The sequence below is a fragment of the Fulmarus glacialis genome, unplaced genomic scaffold (genome assembly GCF_000690835.1).
Source record: "Fulmarus glacialis isolate BGI_N327 unplaced genomic scaffold, ASM69083v1 scaffold37196, whole genome shotgun sequence".
In the NCBI taxonomy this organism is placed as follows: Eukaryota; Metazoa; Chordata; class Aves; order Procellariiformes; family Procellariidae; genus Fulmarus; species Fulmarus glacialis.
The window spans coordinates 30,176-42,615 of NW_009216866.1; the positions used below are offsets into that span (position 1 = coordinate 30,176).

Below are 12,440 nucleotides of genomic sequence, written 5' to 3' on the forward strand. Positions count from 1 at the left end.
GGGGATTTTTGATTCACTTCAGAGACCAGCACAGAGATGACCAGTATCGTCACACGACCAGCAGCTCGTGGTCAACAGGAGTCGGAAGCACGAGACAGGGCGGCGGGCGGGAGGAGCTGGGAAGGGAGCCCGGCACAGGGGGACCCAGCAGAGCGCACCACGGGCTGGGGAAGCAGCGCTGGGCAGAGGGAGGCACCGGTGGCATGAGCAGGATGGGGATGAAGGAAGGAAAAATGAGATCACTACCAGAAATCTGACTGAGCTGCCAGGCAGGGATGGACTTGCCAGTGAAAGTGGACTGAGGAAGGGGAAATAGAGGGAGGGGTTTAAAAACATGTCCTGAACAGAGCTCTCCTGTACAGTAACTGCACTTCCCTTCCCACACCGGTCCTGGGTAATAAGCCAGTTCAAGGTTTTTAATGTAAGAAGTCTAAACAGCACTTGTGTATCTTAAGATACTGGAGCACAGCTGTCAAACACCAGTGTTTCCTAAAACCTTTGTGAAGAAGAGAGACTGGTCATTGATTATGTTTAATAAATAAAATGCAGAAGGGCTGAAGTCTCCCCACCTCCCAACCCTCTTTATTGTGCACATGAAAGATTGTAGCTTTTAATTATACAGACACTGAAAGCTGCTCGTACCCCCGAGGCAGCAGGAGAAACAGCCTTGAGCCTCTGATCTTCTCACATCCTCCCAGTAGCCACAGTGCCAATTATTTTAATGGTAATTAAAAGCATGACCATACAGCTATCAAGCACACTGCTTCAGCTGCATTACTGAATGTACCCAGTGAGGGTTTCAGCTCTGGATGGAGCAAGGCCCCGTGCTGCAGGTTGTCGCTGGGCCTGACGCATGTTCCAGCGGGGATTCCTGCAGGGCAGCACATGGCCGAGCTGCAAAAGTGGAGGCAGGACGGAGGCATGGGCATGCAGGCAGGACGAGTGGGAAGGACACGGTGTAATGCAGTTACTGCTAACCACTTTGCCTGTCATTTTGTGTGTACACGCTGAGAGCAACACAAACCCCTTTGCCAGGTCCAGAGTAAACCCAACTCCACTGCCTGGCCCTGGCCCATTCTCTCGTAACTGCTGTGGTGACTTAATTCACGTGAGGGCAGGGGGTTGCTGCCTTTCTAACAGCTGAGACCCCAAAGACTTAACACACACCTCAGCCCTGATCAGACAGACCACCACAAAATGCCCACAAACAAATTAAAACGCTTCTAAAGCTCTGACCAGAGCCTGTGCTACCAGTACAATTTGTCCAACCAGTAGCTGTGCTCCCATGTAAATACAGCACTTAAACACAGCCTGGGAAGTTTTGTCGTCTATCGATGACCAGGTCAGCACAGGCGTTTCACCATCATCTACAAGGAACTGGTGGACCAAGCCTTGATAAGCACCGCCAACCAGTATCTCGAATTACTAGCAAATTTGTTCCCGATATAGAAAACTAATCCTGGCTGGACTCCCAGCTCCTCCTCCTCCTGCTACAAGCAGCATGCCAGTTGATCACAGGAGGATTTGGACTGGTTAGCCACAAAAGGCTACAGAGAAGAGGAACATCACTGAAAGGGAACACCACTAATAAATGTTCTGCTTTGTTCATCTAAAACAACGCTGCAACTAAAATATTCATGTGATCAGCAGTCAGCCTGCAGCTGAAGCTTCACTTTGAGACCGCATTACCGAGGTGAAAGAAAGACATGCCGATGACTCCAGAGCATCACTGAAAACTTTGCTAGTGTGCACGGCCCCGTCCTCACCCCTGCCCTCGGGCGGGAGGACGTAAAGGCTTTACTGCTTTCCCACATCACTCACAAACCTGCGGCAATGACAATATTAGAGTGGTTATAAAGATTATGCCCTTTCAATCTAAAATGGAGACATTTGCTCTTGAAGGGAAATGTGTACGTCCAGACCGAGATAACCACCCACCCACCGGCCGCAGGAAGAACAAATTACTTCTGGTGCAACTTGCTGCTGCAGGCAGCTGCCTCAATGTTTCCCAGCCTTTCAGAAGAAACGATCCGGCCTGCACGATTTATCTAGCTTGGCTGCCAGAAGACACCAACACACCTTCCCCTTTGGCTATCTACTCCAAAAGCATCTGAAAATCCAATCTTTAAAAGTATGTACTAAACCAAATATTGTTAATGCTGGAGTCATGTTCTAATATTCACAAAACTGAAGCTCTTTATGGTTTCAGTCAGAAGCAGCAGCTAATGCATCGAGATGAGCTACAGCCAAAGGCACAGCCCTCCTCAGACTTTGTCGAGCATTCTGTTAATAGTGTATGAACACCATCTGGAGCCTAGTTCTCTGGGACCTGGCGCCTTTGAGCTTTAAACCATCCTTCTCACCCTGGATTGTATCACTACACTACATGCACTCTTTAGCACTGCCAGAGGGAAGCAAACAGACAGTAATTGTAAAGACAGGAAACACATCTGTCAGCTTACACTAATACTTGCTGCCAGCAGGCATATCCTGAAATGCATGCTACAACAGCATGGCAAACGTGAATGCACAGAGCCGGGACTTGCTGCTACGGCAGCTTGGGGCGGGGGCGGGAATTAAAAAATCCACTTTTCCAGAACAGTTCTCAAATAATCTCTTCACATGAGTTACTTAGCAAGTAAAAAACTAAGTAAAATGTAAAATGTGTGTCTCCACTCCCTCTCAAGGTGGAGACCAGACTGTCTGCTGCCGGCCGTGTACGGTATTTCCCCTGCATCCTGCCTCTTGCGCCTCAGAACTCTGAGGTAGAATAAAACAAAAGAAAACCCCCAAAGGATATGGTGAACATTTAAAATTACATTAGCCATTTCCTTTCAAATAGAAGGCAACTGTAACTGAAAGAGGAGGTAAGGAAAAACAGCTGGTTTGTCTAGGTAAGAGAAAAAAAAATTTTAGAAACCCACCTCAAAAGGCCCTGAACAAAAACAACACCCGTGTTTGCAGCTGAAGCGAAACATCGCTGAGCAAGCATGCACAGGGACAATTTTTTTTTTTATATACTCCGGTTCAGCTACTGCTTTCCATCCCTCGCTTTCACATGCACAAAAACCAGACTATAAAAAGCCCCTGTACAGCTGCTGTATAGATGCTTACCGCATTAAACTAAATAGCCTTCCTCCCCCTCTTTTTCTTATAAAGAATCTTTCTCCCCTTGTTACACACTGAAGACTTCGTAAACAAAAATTTAAGCGCTGTTTTATGATATGTTATTTTAAGGGAAAGGAAGCAAAGGAGAGAGCTTTCCCACAGTTCGTTGTTTTTTGCCAGCATCACAGACTTTCAGTTTCAAAACACTCCCCACATTAAGAGGTCTTCTTTTCTGTCTTAATTCAGCTTGTCAATATTTAGACATCACAACGATAGTTTCCTTAGCCAGCCCTAAGGTACCCAGGACGCTCTGGCCATCTCCTGCTCTGCCTTGCATGTGGGGGGGCTTCTCCTCCCGGGTTTTCTTTCCCCTTGGCAGGGAGGAACTTCACTGCACTCCCCACCACTTTCCCCTGCAAAAATGCTCCCAATTTACCTTTTCAGAATAATGTTCAGCTGGAAGAGGTGGGTAGTCACATTGCTCTATTTTTTGGCAAAGAGAAAACAGGTTCATTTTATCTCCGTAGAAAGGACTCTGAAGAGCTGCCATCTGGAAAGAAAAAACAGGCAATATTTCAGAAATGCAAAGGATTTAATAGCCCTCAGTACTGCCGATTTGCAAGAGCAACTTTTTATGTTTGACAGTGAGCAAGTGATGACGTTGCTTTCTGAGAATGTCCACAGCCAAAGTTGCTCCGAGATCACAACAGTTTTGCACCATCACAGGGCTGGTGCCAGGCGTGCCGCTGCGCGCTTCCCCACGCCCCGCTGTCCTCGCACGCAAGCGTGAGCAAGCGGAGTTGCAGCAGCAGCGCGGAGCTCCTCCTGCCACGCTGCACCCAGTGCCAGTCGTGTCCGCTCAGCACAGCCAGGCCCCTGCTCCGACACTGCTTTACGGTGCACCCCTGCCACGCCAGCACCCCGTCCCTGCCTCCCACCAGAGCTACCCGTGACCACAGCACACAGCCACTGGGCAGCACCGAGCCTGGAAAAGTCTCTACGTCTTCCTGGCACTGTGATTCTTTCTGCCCAAAACGTTTCAGATGTGGGATGTTGGGTGTATACAGGCAATTCTACAGGTACACAGAAAAAAGTATCTTTTTTAAAAAATCCCAAGAAATAGGATGCTCAGACCATAGGGCAATCAGTTAGAAACCAACTAGTTCAAAGATGACTAGGAAAACCTCTCATAAACACAATCATCTTTAAAAAGTAGAAGTTGTTCTGTCTTTGATAACGTGTCACGGTTTCAATCTTCCTCGGTTACAACCATATTCAGTTCATTTTGCTTTCTGCAACTGGTAGATTTTTAATAGACTGCTACAAAGAATAAATTGATTATTTTTGGACATTTAGCTACCTAGAATACGAAAAATCTTATAAGCATAAGCAATGTACTTAAGCCTTTAAAAAAAACCAAAACGACCTCAAAACAAACATCCCCTCCTGCTGGAAATCTGCTATTTAGAAAAGAGTATCCCAGGCAGATTTGGGAACCAAAGTACTGAAAGTTTTCCTAATCAATCTGGTCTTTTTCCTCTTTCAATTCTGTTTTATGAATCCAGTATTTGCATTTCCAAAAATAAGACAGATGTCCGAGATAAACAGGCTGTTCACACAGCAAGGAGAGTATGACGGAAGGCTCTGGGTGGGGCAGAATTCCTTCCAGGGCATGCGGAGACTCCTTACGAAGGTATGTTTATATTATACTTAAGTCTCAGGAAGTAAACTGCATCTTTGTGTGTGGAAAACCATTTACACTGCAAATTCTCAACCAGTAGGTCTAAACGAACACTGAGCCTCAGGAAAAGAGCCGTAGCAACACTGGCATTTTTGAACTTACAAAATGGGGCTTAAGTCATGTCTATTAAAGGTACACACGATGGGCTAAGCACCTTCCCTCTCGCTTTCCCACAGAGAGACCCAAGCCCAGCAGACCCCCCGTGGCCGCTGGCCATGCTGGGCCCATCTGCTTCTTAGTCCAGGGCGCTGCTGAAGTGCTGCTCGCCACTGCTCGTCACCCTCGCCGCCTGTCAGAGGCAGCCCCACACAGCACAGCGATCCCTCCTTCTAAAGAAGCACCGCTGGGTAACTGGGTGTTATCCACTCTGTTTAGATCTTTTTAAACCATTTTGCTACAAGCCACATCAAATCGGCAAACTTTTCATACTGAGGCCAGCTGAAGTTGATGCTTCTCACTATGGCTTTAATAGGGGGTTATTTGATTATTATTATTATTAGTCTTTTGCTCATTACCATGCGCTGTGAAAGCCATCTGAAGAACGCTGTCTTGTTGCTGACACACGCAGCAAGCTCCCAGCAGAATTAAAAAAAAGCCAATACTAGATCCCCCACTCTATTATCCTGCAGTTAGGAATCAAGATTGATGGATTATTAGTGATTTTGTGACAGACAAGCACTTTTGATTAGGGCAGGGTTTTGAAATGCTGTGTTTGGGCTGGATTTCCAGCAGTAGGATGTGGCCGGGCGCAGAGGCACCCCCAAGCCGCCCCGCCGGGCACCGCAGGAGCAGACTGCGGCCGGGGGTGTCTTACGAAAACTTCATTACCATTAACAGATGTCCAAGTGTTAAGCAATGCAGGACATATCAAGATAAACTATCCTTGGTTTAAATCATAAACCTACCTTTTAAATAGTCTAAAGCTATTATGCTTCTTCCTTGCTTACTTTCAAGACATATTGGTTACTCTGTGAAATCGGTGAAAACACGCCTCAACTGCAGGGGGTCACCTTGCACACAACAGCCATGCAGAGGTTAAGAGACCCTCTGCAATGAGTTCTGAACCATTACAAGAAGTAATAAGATATATTCTGGCCAAATCTCCAAGGTTATCTCCTTATGTACCATCAGACTAAAACTATTTTTCAGGAAGCTGAGGTATTTATCAGATATCCAAAGAGGCTTATAAATGGCAATACAGAATATACAAAGGTACCCAAATTACACCAAAGGACACAATGAACTGAGCACACAGTCCCAGAAACATCTCAGAAAATTCCAGGCTTGTTCAGTTTTCTGCCTGTAATGCTTCATGTAATGTAGCTTCAGATATTTGCTGCGCTAGTGACATTTACCGTGCTTTGCTGCAGGCTGAGTGAGAAGAGGAATTATGCCTTTAACAGCTGCACGAAGCAGCGGCTTGGGGGACGGGCACACTTTTACTCTCTGCGGTTTCACCACCATTATCAGTAGCAATGCTAAGCTATTCCTCATAACCCTACAGACCTGAGGCTGAAGCGCCACCCAACAGCCTTGTGATCGGAGCCCTAACGGCCGGGTGCCAGCCCTGACAGCCCGGTGCTCGTGGCCTTTTGGAAGCTGTTGAAGGCAAAAGGTGAAGTAGTATCGCCGCTACTTCAGTACCATCATACAGTAACAGGCAAATCAGTGGGGAAAAAATTACAGACTCCAATTAGAGGCTGTAATCTCCAATTAGAGACTGATAGCAAACTGCTCTCAATCAGTTAAAATAAAACTGGAGAGCCTGGCACGCAAGATTGTTCCAGGAAAAACACTAATGGGCGCATTAGGGAAGGCACAGAAGGCAATCAAGGGTTAAACAAGGTCTCTGAGATTTCAATACAGACATCAATAACGCCAGTAAGGTTGAAAGGAATTTTTCAATTCTTTTCTTTCCAAGTCTAGTTAAGCGGTCATCTGCAAAAGAGGAGGAACGAAAAGGAAACAACGCAGGGTTCTGGGGTGGTAAATGCAGGGAATTAAAATGGAAAGAGATGGCACACACATTCTGGCTAAAACAGTCAGGTCTGCGGGGGTCGTGACCACAGACGCTCCAAATATCTCACTAACAACAGTTTGTGATGCTACATCGGGGTTTGCTCCTGACATTTTGATTAGAGCAATTACCGCAGGACAGCTAGATCTCCATTTAAAATGACCACCATGCAGTATGACTGGTTAAAAAATACATACATACAGGAATCACTGTTAGTGTTTAAATTGATTGTCTTCCCAGAACTGCTAAAGCCATTGCTTGTAGCTATATTCTGGGAATTAACAACTTATTTTTATCCCCTTCAAGTTATCTTGCTGACAGACATCTACAGGAAGTGAGGGATGAAGACAGTTACTACTATATTGATAAGATTTAATAAAAATCACTGTTATGATTATCAATGTCAAAGTTAAGTGGTGCTATGTGGCATCACATCCCAAACCCCTCAGTGTGCCCTAAGTGGATTCCAGTGGACACGCGTGTCTCTGAAGGCAATTTGTACATTAAATCTCTCTGCAGCTGATCTACACAATCTCTCTGGAGAAATATCAGAAGTGACTCATAACCAAACAAACATCGCTTCCTTACTTTTAAGCCAAATGGAAAAACATTCTTGTTACAAGAAATTAGTGAAGATAAAATACAGCTCCTTCAAAGACATACGAATTTGATTTTTCATTTTCCAAATTCTAAAAAGTTTAAAAAGTCAAGTAGCTGTTTATCTACTGAACACAAAATTGGTAACTGTCCAGTCCTCCTTGGAATTTGCAAGATCTCACAGCTCCTGTTCACAAAGTTAAGGCTTACGTACGTAGGAAGCAAATTTAAAAACGCTTCACATGCCAAATCTTTCACATGTTACTATAGTACTGCTACTCCTACCAGAGAATTATGTTTAGTGCGCAATTAAGTCAGCTTCTTGAAATATAAGGAGTACCAAGACTACTGTGCCATAAGGGAACCATATTGCCTGTAACAAAAACATATCTTAGCACAATGCTAAATATTTCTCTCTGCATAAATCTGGAATCCCATCTCCACCAGAGCTCAGTCTCAGAAATGACTCAGAGCAGCCCGACGGAGAAGCTGTACACCTCAGCAGCAAACGAGTAGCAGTGTCCAACTTAGGCGACTTCGACTGTTATTGATAGACTTGGCAAGTCCAACACACCATGGCAGGGCCAAAGTCCTCAACTCGGCAAAGCCTTAAACTGAGAATTCCTCTTTAGGCCCAATACATGAAGTGTACCGGGAATTGTTCAGCATAATGAATTACTGGGAGCTCAGGCTTCCGCCCCTCTGTTCCCACAGAAGAGTCTCCAAATTCCTTTTCAAACACCACAGCAGACCCAGGTACATAGACTATACTGTACCTTTCCAGTTTTCAATATCTCGCTAGAAGCATTACAAGCAAAACCATCCTTTATAAAAAATACCAGCTTTTCAATGGTATGTTGCTGCTGCTGCTTTGGGAATTCTTAAAAGTCTCTTGAATTCTTTCACTAAAGGTAATGAGAATTTGAGGGTAAGACACAAACCCACTCAATTTAAGCTCACCATTTTCCAATCGAGTACTTAGCAGGGTTTCTTACGTCCTTTCTCTCCCTCCTATCCCATGGAATTTTAACAAAAAAATCAGTGATACAACCACATTGGGCTCCAGTGTCTCCACCAAAGTGGATCTTCCCTTCAGCAGATTTAGTGGCTATTTGCTCTGATGCTAGTAAGGCCAATGCTGGGACTTGACATTGCTCATGGTGACTTATGGGGCATTTATGGTAGACACCCAGATAAAATTTTTTCCTTAATCAAATTCTATGCCATGCCAAGTGTACAGGAGAGTCAGCAGTTGTAAGCATATTGTCAGAAGTGCCTTTACATCATGGTGGAAATACAGTCTTTGGATGGACACTGGTAGGAGGATAAAAAGAATCGATAGTTGTGGGGTTTTTTTACACCCAAGAGCATTTTTTGGACCACATTCAAATCCATAACCACATCTGGGCCAGCTGTGCTGCTGTCTTACATGCAAGAAGCAAAGGGTTGTTAAGAGTTGAGCCCCCAAGACTGCTTAAGTCCCTCTAGCAGGATTTTATCCATTTATTTCACCGAGTTTCCAGCACCAATCTCTCTCTCTGAAGATGCACACCACATGGCACGTTCCCACCCTGCCAACAATAAACAGCACCTATCGAACTGTGTGACTCAGGGCTTGGTAGCACACCAATGACAGTACCTCACTGAACAAGCATTTAGTTGTACTAACTAGATGAGTGTTCTTCCCCGAGATACATAAAAAGAGACAAGTTATGGGAAAATTTACTTTTATACCATCTTGTCCTAAAAGGTTTGTTTAATCAACTAGCTGAAGTACATGCTTAACCATAGTAGGTTTCACACCTGATGTGCTCACAAAACAAATTACATTTCTGTTTATTCTCTAATCCCATGTGGTTACAAGAAGTTGTAGTGAGAAGCAGAATGTCATCAGTTCACATAATTTATTATCCAAAGAGGATGTAAGCAATATTCTTATTACTAAATATCCCAGGGATTTTTAATTCTCTGGGCTGAGATAAAAGCTTTCTAAATGTTGACATGCACTTTCACTTGAATTCAAAGATGCATACATTTAAAAAAAGATTAAGATTAGACTATAAAGGAGTACAAGACTGTTTAATACCCTTTGATCCCTGCTAAAAATGAAATCACAAAACTCAAAGAACTGTTATAAAATCATAGCACTTATTTTCAAAATATATGTAATAGCTTTTAAGAAAAAGTTGCACACTAAGTGTGCAGTTCATACAAAGTGTGCCTGCTTTGTATCTGTGCATTTGGCTAGAAGAATGTACAATTAGAAAAAATTCCAGCTATAGTCTAACAAAGTTAGAGAAACTGATTTCACATTACATAAAACCTCTATTTTTCTTTACTGAAAGCTCCCAAAATTAAAATACTCCAACTGGTCAGAATTCAATTTTACAAACCAGAAGCTTACATTCAAATGAATTTGCTGTTTTTAAAACAAATGCAGTATTCAGGAGAAACTATGAATATGCTGCCCTAATAACAGCTCTGCTCACAGGAGGAAGAAAGAATGCAATAAGCTGGTTTGTTTATGTCTATATCCTCAACACCTACTGTGACCTACTAAATTAACTTTGTGTTAGTACTGTGCTGTATGGCACAATCCCTTTGTTGTTCACACTCAAAAAGCACATGATGAGCACAAAAAGAGTTAACTTTTTCATAAAGTTTCTCAATAATTAAGCTAAAGGAAGTCTGACCTACTCAACTCCTGTACCATACTGTGTAGTTAAGACAAACCTGGGAAAAAATATTTAGAAGATACTTGCCTCATACAATAAACAGCCCAAAGACCAGATATCAGATTTAAAGTTATAGCCGTTTTCATGTATTCTTTCTGGGGACATATAGTATGGAGTTCCCACTGTAAAAAAGAAACAAACAAAGAGTTATCATCTTAAAAAGTGACTACGCAACTTGTATTACACAGAAGTTTGACTTCATTAAAGGATTAGGTTTAGCACAAATAGCTAATTAGAAGAGACTGGCACAAAAATTTGGAAACAAATCATAGTTTCGAAGGTGTAGAACCAAATATATCATCACTGGTGAACATTACTGAAAGTATCTTCTGTATTTTTGAAATTTGAGGAATGTTTTGTTCCCCTTCGAGTCTTCCAAGTACCTTCAGAGTGTCTCAGAGGGACAGAGAATCATAAAGCATCATCCTCCTTTGGTTCACTCAGCAGCATTGAAACTGCAAGTTAGATGTCATGAATGTACTCTGCTAAAACAAGAATCCCGTGACAGCGTATCAATTGAACGTTCACCTGACACACACTGCACTAGCAGCATGACAGAACGGCTCCCGATATGACGGGGTACCCTTTTTAAGAGTTCAGGAGACCATTTACTGCAGCACAGAAATGCAAGTAACAAGCCCCGTACTAGACAGGTATTCAAAAACTTTCTGAAAGAATCAAGATAATCATTCCAAACTTTAAAATACTGCTCCAACCTGCAGTCACGTCAGAAGCTGTGGAATTTCTATGTACTTCCAGAAGTCTGCATTTTATCAAAAGACATTTACTCTAGCATTTCGGACAGGAGTTACAGGAAATTATTAATAAATTCCTTACCTCAAAAAGGTTCTTTTTTAAATCCTAAATAAGTTTCAGTTGTGGTACTGAAAATAAAAGACATCCTGGCAGTCTCAACTACATCAAATAACCCTCAGATACATCATTTATTAAAACATCCAAGGACTTTATATGCTCTCTTTTCTCCTTCTTCCCCTGCTTGCCCGTCCCCTGTCAATTTTTTTTTTTTGTTTTGCTTTTGGTATTCCAGTGTATCCTTCTCCTAATTAAAGACCTTTCCTCACAAGATGGCAAATGTTTAATTTGCCTGCAACATTCAGTTTACAATTTCTCCATTTGAAATGCTGACTGCAGACAGCTGGAAGACTAGTAAGTAGATGAAGGCTGGTGTTAGAGGTGGAGGGGGAAGAACAGCCACCACCTTCCCCCGACGTTCCTAAGGAGGGGTTTGCACACTGTAGGAAACAAATGAGTTCTGGGGCAGAAAGCAACAGCTTCCCAAAAGGTAAAAATCAACCCCCGCCGAGTGCACAGATGACCCAGCGCAAAGCTGCTGCCGTCAGTGCAATACCTGAACAAGATCACTTTGGGGTCCCTCTAGCCTAGACCATGCTGTGCAAGTACATGTGAGTCCAAATCTTAACTGCATTCGCTGTCATCCAGAAAACCTAAACACAGGCCAGGATCCCTTGGGCACTGTACAAAGCCTGTCCTCACTGGACAAAAAGATGTTTACAGCCCCAAAGAATTCACATGTATATAAACCAGGACACAGAGGAACAGTTAGACCCGGGGCAGCACCTGAGCACTCAGACAATACTCGTTCTCAGTACATCAGCATCCAAACAGAAGCTGGAAATCAGAGAAATACAAAAATCTTCTCTTAGGTTTGTTTAGTCAAAACAAAGAGCACTGATTTGAAATTAGTACTGTCAATGCTAGCATGCAATTATCCAATTTACACCAAAGCATCCTCAACATCCCCCCTTATGTAGGTCTTGCTGGAAGCATGGATGCCATATGCACCAGATCCCCCCAGTTTACCCCATTACTGAAGTCTCTACCATTATCAGCATTGTGAAGCCCTAAGTTTCCTGTGGGGTAAACTGGGATCATCTTGCACCAGCTACTCCACCTTAAATACTCAAGGCATTTTCTTTCTCTGGGATGAAAACTAGGCAGCTTACACCAAAACAAAAACAACAATTTCCACTCCCCCACCCCAACCCAACCCCCTTCAATCTTTATTCTGCATTTCTGTCATGCATTTATATGCCCAACCATTTATATGCCCAACGTCTACCGAACCTCAATGATTTTTACTCAGAGCTATTCAGAAATGTAGCATATAATGTGAAATTAATCTTATGGCATTGTTACAGGAACACACATATAAAACGCTACTTGCCAACATAGTCCAAGTAACCAAGCAAGGGGACCACCT

General features: G+C 43.4%; 1 protein-coding gene across 1 annotated transcript in view; it reads right to left on the bottom strand.

Annotated features, from left to right (window-relative positions):
* NEK6 (NIMA-related kinase 6) overlaps positions 1–12,440 on the bottom strand; it is a 42,758-nt gene that overhangs the window by 1,209 nt on the left and 29,109 nt on the right. Inside the window, exons 7-8 of the mRNA XM_009579454.1 lie at positions 10,226–10,320; positions 3,545–3,658 (exon numbers count right to left, since the gene is read on the bottom strand). Coding sequence (XP_009577749.1) covers positions 3,545–3,658; positions 10,226–10,320 — 209 coding nt within the window. The remainder of the gene's footprint in view (positions 1–3,544; positions 3,659–10,225; positions 10,321–12,440) is intronic.